The sequence below is a fragment of the Nannobrachium achirus genome (assembly GCF_963921795.1).
Source record: "Nannobrachium achirus genome assembly, chromosome: 23".
Classification (NCBI taxonomy): domain Eukaryota; kingdom Metazoa; phylum Chordata; class Actinopteri; order Myctophiformes; family Myctophidae; genus Nannobrachium; species Nannobrachium achirus.
This window is the reverse complement of record NC_137830.1, coordinates 24,788,090-24,809,623: the sequence shown is the minus strand read 5'-3', so window position 1 is coordinate 24,809,623 and position 21,534 is coordinate 24,788,090. Positions and strand designations below refer to the sequence as shown.

Here is a 21,534-nt window from a genome sequence, read left to right as displayed (position 1 = left end):
GGAGTTACAAATGGATATATCCACAGTGTAGCGTAGTTGCATCTCTCACACGGGGACAGTTTTATGGGGGAATCGTGTGTATGGATGCATTAGTATGCAGACGAGCTCCTTGTCTGTATAGCAAGACATGATGAAAGAGAGAATGGAGAATGAAAGGGCGGGGAGAGAGAGAGATTGGAGATTTTTATAGTTTATAGAGAGAGAGATTTTTATTGTTCCACTTTTGCTTTGAAATATAAGAGAGAGAGAGAGAGAGAGAGAGAGAGAGAGAGAGAGAGATTGGAGATTTACGAAACATTTGAATGAAGCTGTCTTTTTCTCTTTTTTAAATGTTATTGTACTTTTACAATTTTTTTACTACAAGCCTTTTAGTCGCAACAACAGAGTATTTTTGAGCGGTGGTCACACCGTCTCCTAAGCGTGACTTTGTCCGTATATGTACCGGTATGTCTGTCTGTCTGCCTGTAGCATGAGCTGCAATACCGCTGGTGACCAAGTGGCGCTGTTGAGTCACACACACACACACACGCACACACACACACACACACACACACACACACACACACACACACACACACACACACACACACACACACAGGTTATAGATTAACAAAAGTAACCCTAACCCAAACTTGGTGTGGTTTCATTTTATATTGTGGTCTTGCTACTTTTACTTAAGTAACACAAATCTGAGTACTTCTTCCACCCCTGGTCCTATGAGAGCGGAATGGCGGGATAGAGACTCTGTCTGTGTTCTTATCAGCGCAGGGCAGGGCTTCTCTCTGCTCTTTATCACTGGCAATGTTATTAGCCTTATGCTCTGCCCCATCTCTCTCTCTCTCTCTCTCTCTCTCTCTCTCTCTCTCTCTCTCTCTCTCTCTCTCTCTCTCTCTCTCTCTCTCTCTCTCTCTCTCTCTCTCTCCCCCCTTCTCTCTCGTCCTTATCCCTGTCTGTTGCCAGTGGTGGAAAGTACTTAAGTATTGTACTTGAGTACAATTTTGAGGTATTTTTCCTGGAGTATTTCTAATTAAGGGTTAGGGCAACAGCAACAAAAAAATCCACCACTGTCTGTTACAATCCTGGACGGGGGAGAAGTCAGATGTGGCAGGGCAGGGGGATTCTGAAAGCTATGTGTGACTGTGAGCCAAATGTGATCTGTTGATCTGTTTTGAACTGTTTTGAAAGAATCTTGACGTGAAAAGGAACCACTGCTCTACCCTGGGACGTGCTGGGCCCCTGATTCAGCCCGGGAAAAAAGAGTTGGAGAGGCCCTCATTGCGCGCTATAGAGAGAGATCTCTCTCTATAGCACTGCTGCTACTCAAAGATTTGCCATTTCAGATCATGACAAGTGACAAGCCAGTGGGCCAATTACATGAATTAGGCCTATATTTCATTGTTGTTGGGTGGAAAATGTGTATGTCCAAAACCGTTTGTTTTGTATTTATCATTTAAAATTTTAAACTAGTGAAAACTAGTGAAAACAGTCTATCTACAAGCACACAACGCCTCGCGGTGCGAGGCGTTGTGTGCTTGTAGATCTGCTGTTTCCTCTACTTTTGTGCAAACAGTTTAATTTTTACTTTTGTGCAAACGGTTTAATTTTTTCCTAATGGCCCGGCCTGGACCGGCCGAGAATGAACCGGCCGTTCGGGAGTTGTCCCACTTTTCCCAATGGCCAGCACGTCCCTGGCTCTACCCTGCCAGCTTGAACATGGCCAACTGTGTTTGGTGGAGTGCCCGGCCTAGCTGGATGTGCTGCCCTCCTCCATCCTGTAAAACTAAAAAGCTTGAATCTCAAGCCAAAAGCCATTTCTTTATAGTCAGAAACAAAGTGTATTTTGAATGGTCTGGGATGGGTTAGGGGGCTGTTATAATGAAACAGTACATGAAAGGTCATTGAAAACCCTTAGTTCAAGTAAAACTAAATTGATGTTTCCATGTAGTAGTAGAGGCTCTGAAGGAGGCTATAGCGGTCTATAAGAGGGTTGTCTGTGTTTGTGTCTGGGCCCTTGGTACATGGATTCACTGCGGGCCTCCCATGAATGTTCTTCATAACAGATATACAAGCTCACAGCTCGGCACCAAAGCTTGTAGATCTGCTATTTTTGAAAAATCGTGAATATCTTTGAATATCTCAAATCTCTCTAAGGTTTTGTCAGTGGGGCTCAAACCTTTTCATGTGAAGGACCCCCAAAATGATATGTATTTGGCGACAGACCCCCATCTCAAAATATTTTGTTCCAGGGACCCCCAGAAGCAAAATTTGAGTTACAAATGTTCGCTTAAAAAATACATATATTCAAAGATGTGCACACTTTTTCACGACTTTTCAAAAATAGCAGATCTACAAGCTCGCATTGCGGTACTCGGTGCCGGGCTGTAAGCTTGTATATCTGCTATTTTTCAATAGCTAAAGTATAAAATAATGAAGGCCCCTCCAACTTGGGCCCTAGTAACTCAGTCCCATTTTTATCCCCCTTGTGACGCCACTACTTGTCGGTGTGTTTGTGAAGAGTTAATACCCTAAACTGCTGGACCAATCAGAGCCAAATTGTTTGTACAAATCTTTGTCTTTATCTTTATTTCTTTAAATATCTAACTTTAATTTTATATTGGAAGTCAATGTGGCTCAGTTTGGGCGGAGACCTTGCCTGAATTTGGAGTCGATACAGTATGTCTGATGTCACAGGCTGGCCGTTTGAAGTCCACGCCATTCCCGTGTGGATCCTGAGATCCACATTATTCAATGCAAATAAAAACATGTATTTATTTGTAAAATGTTAAGCTTTGTTTTTGAGACATGAGAGTGTAGGGTGATAAAGACATGCAGATCAATACGAGATATGAGGACACAGATTCTTGCACTCTCCCCTGGAGACCCACATATGGTCTGTGCACTTATTGGCTGAGCCACCAGGCACCCTTTATCTTTATTTTTTTGTTCTTTTTGTAGGCTCACAGGTAGCGTAGCTATTGCACTCCAGCTGTGCTGTCTAGAAAATACATCTGAAAATATTGTTAAGTTATTCTTCTAATCACAGAAGGAGTCGGATATGTGATACTTGGGGTTGGTTTAGTTTATGGTGCCAGACAAGATCAATCGGTCCCAGAAATTACATTTGAACGTAATTTGACCCGGTTCTGTTCTGATTGTCAGAGCTTTGAGTGTCTGTATTTCTCGGTGGCAAGAATTGAGTCTTTATCTCTCTCTCTCTCTCTCTCTCTCTCTCTCTCTCTCTCTCTCTCTCTCTCTCTCTCTCTCTCGCTCTCTCTCTCTCTCTCTCTGCTTTGTCTTAACAGCTTCCCAACATTAGGGCTGAGTCACTCAAGGCAAGAAGCCAAGGCCTTTATTTGTGTTTCGAAGAATATGACATTTTGTATTAGTTGTCATTGAAACTCTCAATGCCTTTCTCTTCTCTCTGTCTTTGATCTCAAAACGTTCAAAGTGGGTTTCCATATTTGCTTAATCACAGCAAATGGTGAAGTATATATGTATCACGGTTAACAAGCCAATACGAACACATGATGGTCTGCCCAGGAGCTGTCCATGGTACTGAAACTGAGCACAGTAAGATAGATTTGCATTAGCCTAACTAGTACAGAATGGCCAGAAGTCAATTCCGTTTCAAACGTCTACCATAGTAAACAAATTAAACAATAGTAACTGTGCATGGTGGCGCTATAAAAGGCTGATGTGAAAAATGCAAGGAAAGGGTTTTTCCTTGGCCTATAGGGAGTGTGCTTACAAAATTTGAAACTGATCGGTGGAGTTATAGGTAAAACCACAAATTGGCCTGTTATAGCGCCACCATGAGGCTGATTTAAAAAATTTGAAGTGGCATTTCTTCCTCATCCTATTTTGGACAAAATCTGTAGGAGTACTCGCCAAAAGGTAGTTTTGCACAAATTGGCCACCTGGTGGTGCTAGAACAGGCCCATGTGAAAAATGTGGGGCAGAGGTTCTGAATTGGCATCCAGGGAGTGCGCTTACAAAGTTTGAAACTGATCGGTGGAGTTATAGGTAAAACCACCAATCGGCCTGTTATAGCGCCACCATGAGGCTGATTTCAAAAAATGTAAGTGGCATTTCTTCCTCGGCCTAGTGGGAACCTGTGTGCGCGATTTCATGTTAATTGCACTCTGCATTTGTGATTTGAGGCATTTTGTCCAAAATGGACCAATCTTACAAACTTTGAAAGCCAATATCAGCCAATCAGGATGGAATATGGACAATCAGACAGATCCGTGTCGATCACATGACTGTAGAGATGCTGTCTACCGATTTGCGTGATTTGGAAAAAATCTGTAGGAGTAGTGTACTGTGTTTTGCAAACATCGGCCTCATGGTGGCGCTAGAACAGGGCCATTTAAAAAACGTGAGGCAGAGGTTCTGAATTGGCATCCAGGGAGTGTGTGTGCTCATTTTGGCAGCGTCCGGGCCAATGTTTCACATTAACACATTGACCGCCATTTTAACACATCTGTTGCCATGGCTTATTTCTGTCTGTACTGTGCTCTTGCCATGTTTTTGACCAACTTCGAAGACAGCCTCCGCATTCAGTTTTATCGTGACAAAATCACACAACACATCGAATGAAAGAGGAGATTCTCTAGTTTCACCCGGTCCAAGAACCATGTTTCTACGATGTTCGCTTCTGTATTTATAGGCCAGACAAAAAAAAAAAACGGCCAAAAATGACCCCTTTTTAGACCTTGTTTTGAGAAAAACAGCTTTTAGTGAATGATACTGTATCAGGCTGAAAACTCACTTGATCTTTTTAGCTTTGATTTCAATGACTTCAATATTGTATTTACAGTATTTTTCCTTCAAAGAAATACAAAAGAATAAGACAAATAAGTGTTTTTTATTTTGTTTCTTTACCGTTTTCAATCAAGTGTATTCTTGCTAGTTCAGTGTTTCTCTGGCTTGTTCACATTGTTTCTCACATTGTGTGTCTGCGCGCGTGCATGCGTGCGCCTGTACGTGTGCACGTTCACAGTTCAGAGTCTGCATGCATGCTCGTGTGCGTGTGCATGTGCATGTTCACAGTTCAGAGGCTGCGTGCGTGCACGTGTGAGTTGAGATGAGGCCGGTCAGAAACAGCAGGCAGGCCAAGGAAAGTTTTCAGTTCTCCAAAGGGAAGTCAGCAGGCTCCTCTGCACGAACCACTACCTATAAATATAGAAAAATAAAATCCATTTACAATACAATACAATGTGTCTCACACACACGCACGCACGCACGCACGCACACACACACACACACACACTATTTCTCTCTCCCCTCCCTCTCTCTCTCACACACACACACACAACAATAAATACTTTTTCTCTCTCTCTCTTCCTCCTTCCTCTTTCTCTCACACACAATACATTCTCACTCTCTCACTCACTCACACACACACACACACACACACACACACACACACACACACACACACACACACAATACATTTCTCTCTAACCCTCTCTCACACAATCAATCACACAGTCAATTCAATGGAGCTTTATCCTCCCTCCCTTTCTTTCTTTCTCTCACACACACACACACACACACACACACACACACACACACACACACACACACACACACACACACACACACACACACACACACACACACACACATTTATCTATCCCTCCAGCCCTCTCTCTCTCTCCCCCTCCCAGATGGGAGGAAAAAAAACACAAATCAATTTACACCTTTAGCCTAAAAGTTTTAGCAGACACATTTATCCTACCCAGAGCGATTTAGATTATAAAAAATAAATTGATTCATCTGACGATTATATAGGCTATATATATATAAAATACAAACTCACTGGAAAGTTGTGGTCTGGGTCTCTGGGAATGGGATGTGTGCCTTCGATCTCGCTGTGGTTTCCACTCTTCACCGAGTCAGTCAGGGGACTACACAACGCCTCCCCATGCGAGGCGTTGTGTGCTTGTAGATCGGCTGGCGTTGTGTGCTTGTAGATCGGCTGTTTTAGACTGCGTCTTCTGAGAGCTGAATGGACTCGCGTTAGCGACTGGTTCCGCGCACCACCGCGACCAGCTGCTGTTGTTAGCGCCACCGTCTTTGAAGGAGGTGACATTGTTGTAATGAAATAGAACACGTTTTTTTGTCACAGTGACCCACTAACAGGACATTCACAGCAGCCCGTGATAGACTAGAGTGTGTTGTGATGATGATGATGATGATGATGATGAAGAATATGTTGTTTGTCACCGCGACCGACTAATTCTTGTGGGGGTCCGCTCACTATCCCGACGGGCCGCTGTTCCGGCTAGCGTGGGCAGGTTTTTAGTTACTGAGGTAAGGTTACTGAGGTGATGATGAACCACAATCGTTTGGAGTGGACCAGGAGGAACCAGGACATCACGGCGTGCGGACAATCGGTCCGGCCGACGGCTAAGCAGCATGAGGACCCGGGACATCACGGTGCGTGATCGGGACATCGTGGTACGTTGACCAGGACGACTTGACGGCGACCCGCGAAGGAGCCGTATCACGGCGTTTGGAACCGAACCGGCCCGGCTCCGCGTCACCGTTTGGAAGAGCCTGCCCGCTTGGAGTTGATCGGCGTCTAGAGAACCGAACCGGCCCGGCACCGCGACGCCGCTTGGAGAAGACTGCCCGTTTGGAGTTGATCGGGGACGGGGAGAACCGGCCCGGCGACGCGGCGGCGGCACCGCAGCCAGCACGTTTGAGCCACTTACCCAGCGAACTATCACCGTTTGCCGTTTGGAGCAGTCTGCACCGTTGGAGTTGATTGAGCAGAGCTCAAACGGTGATCATGATGATGATGAGTAAAATGGATAGTCCCGCTGCTGTTGTAGCGCAGCGTCACCATCTTTGATGGTGAAGTAGAAATTACAGCGACCCACTCGTTTGTTTGATGTGATGATGAAGCTGCAGAATAATGTAACGATAGGCAGGCAGACTAGAGTTGTTGGTGGGTGATGATCACAACACAAGTAGATAGTGTGTCACAAACACACACCCTGGCTGGCTTGCTTCAGTCCATTGGTTTCACTTCAGCAGGGGGTACACTAATCTGACAATGGCGCCATCGTGTGTAATAAAGGTGAAATTGACTAGCCTGGACCTTTTATATATACTCTATGGCCTGGACGCACTGAAAAGCATTTCGTCATAGCGAGTTATTATGAATTTCATATTTGAGCCATTTGAGCCATGGTTTAGCAATATTGTGGTTCATGGGAAGCATTTGTCTTTGTTTTTGGTCACATTACTTGTTGAATATGTGATTTCTGACTTATTTTTTATCACAGAAGCAACAAACTTTGTAACAAGATGGGTGAGAGTGTAATTAACCTAATTAAGTAATTAAGGCCAAACTCGGGAAACTCGGGGTTGGCACAGCGGTCTATTTGAAAACAAACTCGGGAAACTCGGGGTTGGCACCATATGTGTTAACTCATTCCCTGCCAGGCCCGATAGTCCCGAGATTATTCCAATGTCTTTCCCCGCCAGGCCCGATAGTCCCGAGAATTAAAAAAAAAAAAAAAAGAATTCAAAAGTTTTTTTTTTCCAAAAAATTTTTTGACCCCCAAAAATGGAGTAGGCATGATAGCAATCGCGAAATTGCATGTTTAACCCCCATAGCAACCCCATCTTTCAAGCATGGCAGCCATTTTGGCAGCCATCTTTGTTAAACATAGTGGCTGTTATCTCATGAATGCCTGAACGGATTTCCATTCGGATTCTTTTGTTTGAAAGCTGTGAGCAATGTGGACACACGTGGTGCATTATCTAGGCATGGGTGTGCATGATCCGTGCACAACCAATTACATGGAAGTCTATGGAGACGAATGGCAGGTGGGAGTACGGAGGTATGTTAAGCTAATCATCTGGGGACTCCCAAAATAATTTGGGGACCCCCCTAGGGGTCCCGACCCACAGGTTGAGAACCACTGCGCTACTTGGACAATTATATGTTGACGGCACATTGCAACATGAGCGACTTGTCTTGTTTACTGGACAGATATGTTGCTATTTACCTCGCCTAAGAAGTGACCTATTCATCTGCCAGCCCTTTCCCACACTGAGCCTGATAGATTTGTGTGTCACGCGGGGTTTGTGCTGGGATATATTTATTGTTACTGCTGCGCGTCAAATGTGTCAAAGTAATGACTCCTATGAGAAGAGCTGTGTGGCCGTGACCATGCTTATGTGCTCCGCTCCTTACAGCACTGGTTCTCAAACAGGGGCGTCAATTGGGTATGGCAGGGGTATGCAGCTGCCATACCCTTGGTCCAGGGGTGAACATAAAAGTTACTTTTAAATATAAATCCATGAATGTCTCTTTGTCTATCTGTTCTGGTTATTATGTTGTTAAATTACAGTAAAATAACTACAAATGCAAAATTTTACAAAATGGGCACTTTAACAAGGTATTATAATTATATTCTCCACACTTGTATTCTCCCCATCTTGACAAAATGGTACAGGTGCAATTCATTATTGTTAATTGTGGCACGTTTACTATAGCCCAAGCCAAGTTTAGCTGCACTTGAACAACCGTTCCGGCTGCCATATCCAGCCCAAGAAACCTTAGAAACGGGGGAAAAAATTTAATGTACTTCTTAAAATAAATGTATTATGCCTGTTGCTAAGGTATGGCAACATGACTGGTGTCGCGCGTGTGCAAGACACCAGTCATGTAGCCATACCTTAGCTTTTTCTGAACTGACGCCACTGTTCTCAAACATTTTCATGTCAAGGACCCCATACTGACACGCTCTTAACGTGTTGTGCGCTTGTACTGTTTATCGGCAGGGGTCATCAACATGTCTTTACACGGACAAATCAGTCCGTGGCAAGACTTGGTTTTGTCCGTGGCAAATTCTAGATTTTCTTTTTTACGTACCATTATAATTTTCCCAATTACTGAATGTCAGTCTCCAGGTTTTCTTCAGAATATGTATGACACTGATTTATGACGCTATGGCACATTAGGAGTCCACTAGTACTAGTGGTTGTCAAATATTTTATTTGCAAGGACCCCCATAACAGTTTGTGTGTACAAATGGAAACTGAGAAACAGATTCTGGTGGTCTGAACTTGAAGTTAAATCCCCAGGTGCCCGTACTAAACTGCACTTACACTGCAGTCCTACGGGGAGCTACACCACTTTGCTTATGCTTTGGCTTACACACTGCCATCACTGCGTGGTGATTCAGAGTCACGTCCAAGTAAAATGTTCTAGTCGGCTTTTCTTGGAACCAGGTTCTAACAAAGAGAGTGAGGGATGGAGAGTGTTTTACACATACTTACTCCTCTCTGTCTCGCTCTACTGTACCTTTTAGGTTCTAGTCAAGTTCAGCCCAGTATTGTGCTCCCAATCGATTTCTCAACTCCATAATATTCCTACTACACTCTTCAGCTAAGCTGACAATAGATTTTTCCTTCACTCCTCTCTCTCCTTCCCCCCATCTCTCTTTTACCATAACTCCCTCTTCTATCTCGTTCCCATCCACTTCCAGCTCTCTAGCTCTCTCTATCGGCCGTGCATCCATTTTCATCGGTACTATGCATGGCCACTATAGCTTTATCATCATCATTTTAACACCTCTGTTTTTTGGGGGTTAATTGACTATTGCATTGCATTTTCCAGTGCAACATGTATAGCCACAGATCCAAAACAATGCATATTTCATGTATATATGAGACAATATTCCAAACTTTACAAACCTACGAACATGTTTGTTAGTATAGCGCCCGCCGCCCGGGATTTCAAACCAGGTCTCCCGCGCAGGAAAGGATGATAAATTCCAAAATCGTATCCACTAGCCTAAAGTGGAATTACCCCTTCGACTGGAAAAGCTGGGAAACCGAGGGCGGAGGCTCTGAGCCAATCTGATACGCTAGGTTTGAACAAGACCTTGCATTGCAGCAGTAATGCAGGTGACTTCCAAGCTGTTAGGCAGTCACTGGTGTTTTAAAAACAAAGGGGAAACCTCCAGCCAGCGGTACTGCGGGTCATTCTATTAACACCACACGGTTGAAAATCTATACCTGCATTGTTGGCTGGGAATGGCGTGCCCTTGGGTTTGTAGACAAGGTCGCGCGCGGAGGCCTAATGGGGCGCGCCGGAGACGTGTGTTTGATCTACTGTTGAAAGCCTCTGTGGGTTTGTTAGCAGAACGGGGGAAATGACCAGAGGTAATTTCAGCAGCAGGGGGGAAATAGTGACTATTGATTGTCACAATCGTATGAAATGATGCCTCGCCCATTCCTGCCAAGATGACTCACACTCACTTTACCCCCTCCACTTTATTTCCTCTCCTCCTTCCTTTGTCTCATCTCCCTCTCTCTTTCGCTCTCTCTCTCTTGCGCTCTCTCTTACATGCACACATAGACATCAAAGGGGGCTTGAGCCCCTGCCCTTTTATCCGTCTGTAAAAAGTGCCTTCTCTCCAGACCATGAATGCAGGTTTTACTATGGTGAAAGAAATGCTAATGACGCCATACCTGGCGGCAGCATTCAAGAGAATTGCCATGTCCAAACTCTCTTGAACTTCAATGCAGCCTCTCGTTGAAAGAATTGCCCTCTCTGTGTAGAAATACATGCTGTACGCCACATTGCCCTTTTTATATAGTTTAGTGTGGTATCAAGTACCGAAAATAGCCGACCTCCAAGCTCACAACGCGTCACGCTGCATGCGCATGCTGCCACATTGCCTTTTTCATATAGTTTAGTGTGGCATCAAGTACCGAAAATAGCAGACCTCCAAGCTCATCGCGTTGTGAGCTTGGAGGTAGGGCTGTCACGATATGAAATTTTACATGACGATTAATTGTCACTCAAATAATTGGCGATTTAATTGTGTATTTGTCGTTGATAATTACATTTCTGTTTGGCTTTGAAGTTGCATATGGTAGATATGACACATAACCTAAATATACAAATAGGCCTACATTACTGACATATTTGACAACTTACTACTTAAAAAATAACATTGATAGTGGAAATGGCCGATCTACAAGCTCACAACGCGTCGCATCTACTATTTCCACTATTTCTGACATTTTTCAACATTCACGATTATGACGATTATGACAAAATAATTGCGATAATGTCAAATAATCACGATTAGACGATTATGTAATAATTGTGACAGCCCTACTTGGAGGTATGCTATTTTCGATATTTTCACCAAAAGGCCCTTTTGGAAATGTCAACCCCTGCCTCTCTAACATTCCCTGCATGTCTCTCTGCTCTCTCAGGCGTTCGGACAGGCCTACTCCACCCAGCGGAAGGTGGCGGCGGACGGGGAGTCCAACGAGGAGACCCTGCTGCAGGAGTCGGCCACCAAGGAGGCCTACTACATGGGCCGTCTGCTGGAGATCCAGTCGGAGCTCAAGCTCAACCGGGCCACCGTGGCCAACACCCAGGCCGACAACGAGCACCTCAGCACCCTGCTGCAGGAGCTGCGAGAGGTGCGGTCAGCTGGACAACCCTGTGTACCCATAACGTGAAGACAAAAATTAAATTAAAAAAGAAAAGAAAAGAAAAAAGTACCGTGGCGGTTTCCCATCCGGAATCAATGGGGGTACATTTACTATAATCACATTTTTGTCTTAGGAATGTGACACATTCAAAGAAATATTATTAAACTCAAGTCTCCATGGCATGAGTAATCAATAGGAAAAGAAATCATTCTGGGGGTGAACTACTCCTCATTCTGTGCCAGATGCCAAAATGGCTCCAAGGTAGCTGTGCCGAGATTTTGTATGTTTTTCTTTACTATGCAATGAAAAAAAAAGATTTTTTTTTTATAATTTTTTTCCCCACAGAAACAGACACAGTTGTTGTGATTCAGTGGCAAAAAGAATTTTGGCAATCGGACAAATGGTTCCAGAGACAGAGCTGTTTGAATGAAAAAAAGTGTCCATCCACTAGAATGGACACACATGAACACACATTTTCTCAATCAGCTAAACGAGGGAGCGAACACACAAACAGAGAAAAGCATCTCTCTGATCTCAGGTCATTTTGACATCTTTAGAAAAAAAGAAAAAAAAATGATTTTTTTTTTTTTTTTTTTTATATGTAAAAAACACAAAAACCGTCATAAGCCGTCATTGGCACACAGGGCTATTGGAAAAAACCCGTCATAAGCAGTCATTGGCACAGAATGAGTTAAGATGGAAACTTTCTTTATTAACCACTTCCCCCAGTGGCCATTTTGCTCTTACAACATACTCAACAAAAAAAAGTCTTTGCACACTGCTGCGTTTTTCGTTGCGAAATGCGTTTTTCAGGGCAAGGAGAGAGAGAGAGCAAGGGACCGAGTGGTGCGTGAAACAGGCGGCAGTGTGCAAACGTGACTGACATAACGTGAGGTTGATTTTTTTATTTGCGCACTCCTAAATTCACTCCGATATTCGGCCCGAAAAACGCTGCAGTGTGCAAAGACCTTTATTCTGATTTGACTGCCAATCTCTCAGTCGAATCATGCAGTTTTCCTTCTAGTGTGGTTGCTGTATAGGCCACACACTATTGTTCGAGGTCTGAGAACCTTTATGCCAGCTAAAGTGAACCTGTTTTTGGTAACCTTTTAACTGAGGTTATCTGGGTTGTAAGGCCAGATATCTTGGACAATATAATGTCCAATCAGACTGGATTGGTCATGAATTGGTAAGACGGAATTCATTTCCCAGGGGATTTCTCGCGACTCGCGTCAGTGCAACCACACTTGCAATTTCCCAGAATTGCACCTTTCTAGTTTTTAAGGCATTATGCAATAGAGGATCATTCTATTTGGGCTGTAGGGGTACTTAATGTCTGACTTAACATAACATGCTTGTTTTCTCCCAATAAATCATGATGTGTACCGGTACTGTATATATCCTATTTTTGGCAAACTATTAGTTAATTAATACAACAAATTAGGCAAATCTCTCAGTCGAATAATGCAAAAAAAAATCTAACGATGCGGTCTCCTCCTTGGCGGTGTGCCCACGACGTGCAGAGCAACGAGATGCTGGAGCTGCAGAGGAGCCGCATGCGGGAGGAGGTGAGGGAGTACAAGTTCCGTGAGGCCCGGCTGCTGCAGGACTACACAGAGCTGGAGGAGGAGAACATCTCCCTGCAGAAGCTGGTGTCCACGCTCAAACAGAACCAGGTGAGGGGGCGGCAAGGGGTGTCACACCAAATTTTGGGCCCTGGGTACAAGGATTCACTGCGGGCCCCCCATGAATGTTCTTATCATGGAGGGAGGGGATTTAACCCATTTAGACTGGGAACGCATTATTTTGTGCTTTAACTATTGGAAAAATAGCAGATATACAAGCTGTGAGCTCTGTGCCTCGCTGTGAGCTGCAGAGCTCAAACTGCATCTGAAACGGCTTGGAATTAGAGACAGACAGAACATGAAATTTCAATATCCGAGTAATATAAAATATATATTTTGAAAATCATGGTGTGGCCCCTTTAAGTACAGTACTTAAGTAAATGTTACTTTCCACAAGTGGTTATTTGGATTCTATAGAAGCCAGCATGTCTTTTGTGGAATGCCATGCACCGAAAACAGGCTATCTACAAGATTACGAGGCGTTACAGGCCTATTTTTTCCTAACCCTAACCCCATTTTAAATTTAAAGATTATTTGAAGTGGTCAAACTACCAATAGAATGCATGTTAAATCTTCCAGAAAACCCTAATGATCTCAGATATTTCATAAAAAAATAAAAAATACAGCCAAAACTGGTTGGCTGTACACCATAATTCTACATATTGCGCTAATTGTTTGTGAAACACAGCGCTAATGTGTGTGTGTGTGGGCTCCTTTCACGTTTAACAAATCACAGATTCTTCAGACGTGAGATTTTATTTAGCTTTAATCCATGCGCCTACGAGCTCAAAATGCCATATGTCCATATGAGCACGGACTCAACAGTTGCAATACCGCTGGGTGACCTACCCAGTGAATGGACAGGGAGTTAACAGTGTTCCTCTTGTTCATATAGCTTAATGAAATAAACTCATCAAAGGCACTGCTCACTTCACACTGGGTGTTATTTTTCCAGTGATTGTACCTGAACAGAACATGACAAACATCTTAAGCTGCGTTCAATCCTGGATGGTTCGAGCGGCGCAATTACATACAACAGGGGTCTTCAACAGGGGGTCCGGGACCCCTAGGGGCTCCTCTACAGGGGGCTGCCAAATCTTTGTGTGATAGGATCATTCTTTTAAATGAACAACTTGAACCCTCGCATCCCTATTCTAAGTAAAATCTATTTTCCAAAAATAGCCGATCTACAAGCTCTCAGCGCCGAAGTCGATGAAATTCTGCGACAAAATTTTATACAATAGCTTAGGGGTCCCTGCTTTATCTCCCTCTCAGCTAAGGGGTCCTTGGCCTGAAAACGTTGAAGACCCCTGACATACAAAGTGAATGCAAAGACAAGACGACGCGCGACCGGGCGTGGCGTGAAACATCCGAACGGGGCGGCGTGACCGGTCGATTCAGTATCTTCGCCCCATTTGGAAAAATCCAAGTGAAGCAACCTTTGCTTCCCCCCCGACTCCACCCATCGCATCCTGACAGCCAATCAGCGTTGATGTTGTCTGGAGACACAGAAATGTTTTGTGTGTTTGGTTTTGAGACAGGTGTTTCGCCTTGATTCTGATGTGACATATTTTTTCCATTGCTGACCCAGCATGACCAAAGTAAAGCGATTGAAGCGACTAGAAACTAAGAAATAGCTTCAGGCTAAAGCACTGTTGTTATTTTGACTGTGGTGAAAACTGGGACAATTTGGAAGTGCATGTTGAAAACTGGGACATTTTATTGTTTTAGAGCTATTTTTGGGGACTCAGGACACCCAACCTGAAACCGGGCCAATCTTGGCCAAAACAAAACACGATGTCATTGTCTGGTCACCGTAACCGTAGGAGCAACGCTGTAAAAAAATGAAAAAGCCATTCATGTATATGCACGTTATGAACTCTCAGTTACCTCTCCATCGCAACACCTCTCTATCCTTCCAGGGTAACTTACGTTTAACGTGTCAGAAATCATCGAAAATAGAAAAAATAGCAAACCTACAAGCTCACAGGGAGTCATTGTGAGCTTGTAGATCTGCTCTTTTCAAAATATTTTTATACATACATACTGTACATTTGAAACATTTACATCTGCTTTTAGTACATTTATAACAATACTTTTGTACTTTTTTTCTCAAGTCAATCTTGAATTCCGGACTTGTACTTGTAACAGGGTATTTCCACATTGCAGTATTGATACTTTTACGACAAAGTAAAACAAGTGAGTACTATGTTTGAAAGTGTTCGCCTTTGACAGGGCTGTCCAAGGGGGCCACATAAGAAAATATTAAAACACCGACTATATCTCCTGACATAATGTACATTCGGTCGGACCATAACAAAGTAGTCACATACATATTATGCATTGCATTTAAACAAACAAAAACTAACAAAACACAAATAACTCATAAGCCTTATTTCACATTACCAAATGTATCCAAACGTGCAAGGTAAAAAATACAATAAAATAGCCTTTCTTTGACCCCTTCAGAATGAGACAATAAGGGAACAATCCTGATAAATAAAATGATACTCTGGGGAAATATTCGTGTTGCCGGTGGGGCAGTTTATAATACAATTTAGGAATGAAGCCGTGGGCCTTATAAAATGTTTCCTTGGGCCGCATGTGGCCCCCGTGCCGCACTTTGGACACCCCTGGCCTATAATGACATTCCCAAAATAGGGATGCCACGTTGAAAGCGGTTAATAAATTAATGGGGGTTCCTCAGTTAAAAACCTCGCGACCTGAAAACGTTGAGAACCACTGCACTAAGGGGGTGCGCGAATGCCTTCCGCCAATGACCCGAATGACGCCCCTGTGTGTCGTGCCCCCCCCCCCCCCCCCAGGTGGAGTACGAGGGGCTGAAGCATGAGATCAAGGTGCTGGAGGAGGAGGCGGAGGTGCTGCGCGGCCAGCTGGAGGACGCCACGCGCCTCAAGGACATCTCGGAGGCGCAGCTGGAGGAGGCGTTGGACTCGCTGAAGATGGAGCGCGAGCAGAAGAAGCACCTGCGGCGGGAGCTGGTGCAGCACCTCAGCATGTGCGACGTGGCCTACACGGGCTCCGCCCACCTGGCCTTCACCTCGGCGCCGCCCAGCGGCACGGCCACGCCCACCGCCCTGCTCTCGCCGTCCGCCGAGGACCCGGCCGCCAGGTTGGTTTGGTTGGTCGGTCGGTTGGACTCCGGCATTGGTTCCCAAAACGCCGGGTTGGTTGACTCAGGACCGGTTTGTGGGTTGCCGAGGCTTTTTTATGGGGTCCCTTTATCCCCTACATCAGGGGTCTTCAACGTACAGGGGGTCCTCAGAGTTACTACAGGGGGTTGTCCAAGCCTTTGTGTGATAAGAACTTTCTTTTTTCTACACTAACCACTTGAACCCTAGTATCCCTATTCTGTGCGGAACATTTGCCAAGAATAGCCGATCTACAAGCTCATAACGCCTCACAGCGCGAGGCGTTGTGAGCTTGTAGATCTGTTATTCGTGGCAAAGAGGTTTGGTGAAAATTGAAGAGAAAAGCAGACTAAGTATTGACGGTTAAACCAACAACCTAAACTGATGATAGTGATGTCAAACAAGTCTAAGCTGTCTCAGAAATCTATGAAAATGTTTAATCGGCAACACAATTTTATACAATACGTAGTGGGGGTCCCTGCTTTCTCTCTCTCAGATAAGGGGTCCTTGGCCTGAAAACGTTGAAGACCCCTGCCCTACATTTTGTTTTTGATTGTTATTATTTCGAAACATTCCCCCAAAAAGGTAAATCTTTAAAAGAAAATCTGTAATTGAAGAAATAAATGTCATAAATTAGAAAACTGATCTACAAACTCACAACGCTGCAGGACACTTTGTGAGCTAGTTTGAGCCTTGAGTTGAGTGGGAACCACTGGAGGAACTCTTTTTGTTAGTGCGCCGGTTCTCAAACTTTTTATTGTCAGGGATCCCAGAATTGATATGTAATTTGTGCGGCGGACCCCCATTTGAACCTATTTTTGTGCCAGGGTCCTTGTGGGGGTTACAGGGGGTCCCCAGCAAAATGATTCATAGTTAAATTAACACAAAGGATTTCACAGTGTTGATTAGGGATCCCAGAAATAAAAAGAATCATAATTATGAAATAGGGGTCTATGGCCTAATGTAATGGTACTCCAAGTGGGGTCTGGGGACCCCCAGGGGACATTGATGGGGTTCCAGGGGGTCCCCAGCAAAATAGGTTTATGCAGCCAGCTTTTTAACCATATTATACATTGTTGTTCATTGTGAGAACATGAGAACTGTGACTCTGTGTGTATGATTGCATGTCCTCTGCTCTGACTCTGGTGTCTCAGGTGTAACGGTCACCTCCAGGGAGGTACGGGGACAAACACGGGGTCACTGCCCAGGGCTAATGGAGAGTGTCGGGGGGCCGGGAGGAAAGCCGATGGCGGCGCCTCGGACCTCTTCAGTGAGATGAACCTGACGGAGATCCAGAAACTGAAGCAACAGCTGTTGCAGGTACGTCTGTTTTGGGGGGCGAAGACAACATGAGGTGATTTGACCTCAAACCATTGTTTTTTTTTTTGATTCGTTGATATTTAAATAAACAGGATCACACGGCTCAGTTTTACAATGAAAACCAGGCTTTCTTCCATGGTGGCAAGCCTGGGGACACAAAGTTACAGCAGTACAGTACAAACGTCTACCTCTACCACTCCTCCAAGACAGAGATATTTGAAGTTATGGGCTTTTGTCAACCAGTAGATGATCTAACACCTGGCTAAGCATTTCTGAAGAGTAGGGAGAGCACCTCCAACCACTGCGGATGTGCTAGTTAAATTTAATTGATATGCTCAATACAAATTGGTTAAAATGATGCTGTATTCATTAACATAAGACTTCAGATTGCAGCTTTAGGAATTAAAGGTGTTTTCTTTAGCCCTATTCAACAACGGCAGCAACAACAAAAGGTGATTTCACATACTTTATTTCCAACTTGTTATGGACCTCAGCCTTCTCACTTATAACGCACATACTGTAATAGCAGGGGAGAGGCTATGGCCTCTGAATAATTTACAGAAAAAGGGTGCTGACATGCTGTATATACCATAATAACCCCACCGCATGCGGTACTCTCTCCCTTTGTCTTTCTCTCTCTGTTGCTCATATAATTATTACCCCACCACTTTGTGTGTGTGTGTGTGTGTGTGTGTGTGTGTGTGTGTGTGTGTGTGTGTGTGTGTGTGTGTGTGTGTGTGTGTGTGTGTGTGTGTGTGTGTGTGTGTGTGTCTGTGTACAGCGTGATACTGCAGTCCCACTAGATGTAATCTCATCCCTTCCTGCTCTCCCTCTGCTCTTTCTGATTGGTTAGGATGCAGGAAGAACTTATTTATATCCCGGGCTGACACACTAGACTATCGACCACTCACCAGTCGACTGGGCAATTTTTAACCCCTCGAACCCCAGCATCCAAATTATAGCTGATCTACAAGCTCACAGTGCAATGCGTTGTCTTGTGAGCTTGTTGATCGGCTATTTTTGCCAGCGACATTTGGTTTAGAGCAAGGGTCTTCAACAGGGGGTCCCGGACCCCTAGGGGGTCCTCAGAGTCACTACAGTTGGTCCTCCAAATCTTCCAATCCTTTTTATATTAACAACCTGAACCCTAATGTCCATATTCTGAGAACTGTAGCCAAAAATAGCAGATCTACAAGCTCACTGAGCTTGTAGATCTGCTATTTTTGGCTAAGAGGTTTGGTGTAGAGGGGGAAAAAGAGCAGACCAAGTACAGAGTAAAGGGTCAAGTTTATTAGGTAATGACGGCTCAAGTGGTTAGATATCTGAAAACACAAATTGACATGAATCCAAAATACACTGATGATTGGTGCTGTCAAACGATGAAACTATATGGTATCTTGTGGGGGTCCCTGCTTCATCTCTCTCTCAACTAAGGGGTCCTTGGCCTGAAAACGTTGAAGACCCCTGGTCTAGAGAGAGAGAGAAAAAAAGTGTACAACTGCAACTCAGGTCCGTTTTGCTAAGAATAGTGGGTTTAAATCAGCACTATGTTAGCCTGGCAATGCCAGAGAGAAGACGTGGGTTTACTTGCATGTTCCTCCACGCATGTTCCTCCACGCCCGGTTTCCTGTGCAAATGCTGATATTTTTACCATTGTGCTAATAGAGCATGCTTCGTGTCAGATCTTTTGTCTAAGTGAGACATGACCTTTGGCACAATCTAAATATCTCAATAGAAGAGCAGGGAGACAAAATACAACCACCCCAATTGTGCAAGTTATATTTTATTAACAACATACAGATTGAACAAAAAAAACATTTATTCATTAAAAGAAGGTTACTGTACACATATTTTCTTTTTGCCAGATTAAGATATTAGGTTTCCTCTAATGAGGGGTTGTGACTGAAATGTCTCATGTAATTTCAAACTGTGTTTTTATTTTATTTGTTTTATTTTATTCATCTTTTTTTTTTACACAGGGAAATACCCGAGAGCCAGACTGAATTAGGTCTGTCTGTGACCTAGTTCACAGGTTGTCCTACTCTATGCATCTCCGTTGCTTAAACTACTGTACTATGTTTTTTTTTCTTTTTTTAGCACAATGACATTTTGTTAGTGGTTTTGCTTTTGTAGTTACCAATGTTTTGAAATAACTCTAAATATTGGTAATCCAAAATATCCTCCCCATTGTCTTACATTGTACGGTGGTTGGTCTAGTTAGCTGTGAGCTTATAAATTGGATAGTTTAGCTATTTTCTCTCTTTTATTTATTTTGTAGCGATTCGTTATTAAATTATGATAATTGCCAAAAAAAAAAGAATCAACCTAGCTTCTCGATAATGGCTCTAAATATCAATATATTCTAAATATTGTTGGTGAATTGCCCAGTGTTTGTTGCGGCGCGCGAGTTAAACGGCTCCCCCACACACACACACACACACACACACAGCCGTTTCGCCCGCCCGCCCGCCCTGCCGCCAGGCATTTTGATGCCTTTATTGCCGTTTCGCCGGCGGGCAGTTTCCAATGCTGAAAAAAAAAAGGAAATTGGCTGAGGAAATACTACTACTGCAGACATTATTATGGATATGTTTTCTTTCCTGGTAGCTTTTGTTCCATTTCTCAGTATTGCCCCCCTCCCCCCCCCCCCCCCCCTTCAGGTGGAGCGAGAGAAGGCAGTGCTGTTGACCAGCCTGCAGGAGTCCCAGACCCAGCTCCAGCACACCCAGGGCGCCCTGACGGAGCAGCACGAGAGGGCCATCCGCCTCAGCCAGAGAGTCACCGCCCTGCGCCGGCTGCACCGCGGGGCCCGCCTGGCCCAGGAGGCCCACCACCACCACGCCGCCATGGTGGAGGTGGCAGAGGAAGAGGGAGGAGAGGAGGGAGGGGACAACGAGGACGACGCCAGCGGGACACTGAGCCAAAGCCAGGTGCGCTGGTGGAGAAAGTACTAAGATGTTTCGCTTAGGTAAAAGTATCAATACTGCAAATACAAATGTATTGGTATCAAAATGTACTTAAAGTACCAGAAGTAGAAACTAGTCATTATGCAGAATGTCCCGTTTCAAGTTTTCAAATGTAAAAAAGAAATCTTGAAAATAACAGATCAGCTATTTTCAAATAACCGGAATGTTTATAGGGCTGAAGTGATTAATGTATGTTTTGCAATAATCTAAATCTAGCAACTAAAGTTTTCAAATAATTGCATCGGAGTAAAAGCACAGCATTTGCCTTTGATGTATTGGAGTATAGATGCAAGTAAAAGTGCTGAAAACGCTTGAGCTTTAGTTGCTTTCCACCACCGGTCAGGCAGGGGTGTCGCACCAAATTCTGGGCCCTGGGTACAAGGATTCACTGCGGGCCCCCCATGAATGTTCTTCATGGGGGAAGGAGAGGTTTAACCCATTTAGACTAAGGGACGCATTAGTATGCATTATTTTGTGCTTTAACTATTAGCAGATCTACAAGCTCACATCGCGGCACCGTGTACCGCGCTGCGAGCTTGTAGATCTGCTATTTTTCAATAGCTAAAGTATAAAATAATTAAAGCCCCTCCACCGTGGGCCCTAGTAACTCAGTCCCACTTTCCCCCCACTTGTGACGCCCCTGACCACCGGTCAGGTGTTCTTCCACCAGAACCCCGGCCTGGAGATCCTGCAGTGTAAGTACCGGGTGGCGGTGACGGAGGTGGTGGAGCTCAAGGCGGAGCTGAAGGGCCTGCGGGAGAGGCTGGCTCACGCCGGCGAGGCGGAGGAGAGGGCGGCGGCGCGGGCGGGCGACGCCCACCTCCGCGGGCTGGAGGGACACGTGGCCAAGCTGGAGAAGAGCTGCCGCGAGGCACGGGAGAAGGTAAACTCACATCCTACTGTAATACCTCTTTAAAGATGCAGCCCATTGACATGAATCCAAAATACACTGACGATTGTGCTGTCAAATGATGAAACAAAATGGAAACT

General features: G+C 44.5%; 1 protein-coding gene across 1 annotated transcript in view; it reads left to right on the top strand.

The window, feature by feature from the left end:
* LOC308308821 (protein bicaudal D homolog 1-like) overlaps window positions 1–21,534 on the top strand; it is a gene marked incomplete at both ends in the record, with an annotated part of 64,691 nt that overhangs the window by 21,240 nt on the left and 21,917 nt on the right. The window contains 6 exons of the mRNA XM_080754273.1: window positions 11,257–11,469; window positions 13,005–13,157; window positions 15,932–16,239; window positions 17,413–17,578; window positions 20,239–20,508; window positions 21,200–21,427. Of these exons, the coding sequence (XP_080610399.1) occupies window positions 11,257–11,469; window positions 13,005–13,157; window positions 15,932–16,239; window positions 17,413–17,578; window positions 20,239–20,508; window positions 21,200–21,427 (1,338 nt within the window). The remainder of the gene's footprint in view (window positions 1–11,256; window positions 11,470–13,004; window positions 13,158–15,931; window positions 16,240–17,412; window positions 17,579–20,238; window positions 20,509–21,199; window positions 21,428–21,534) is intronic.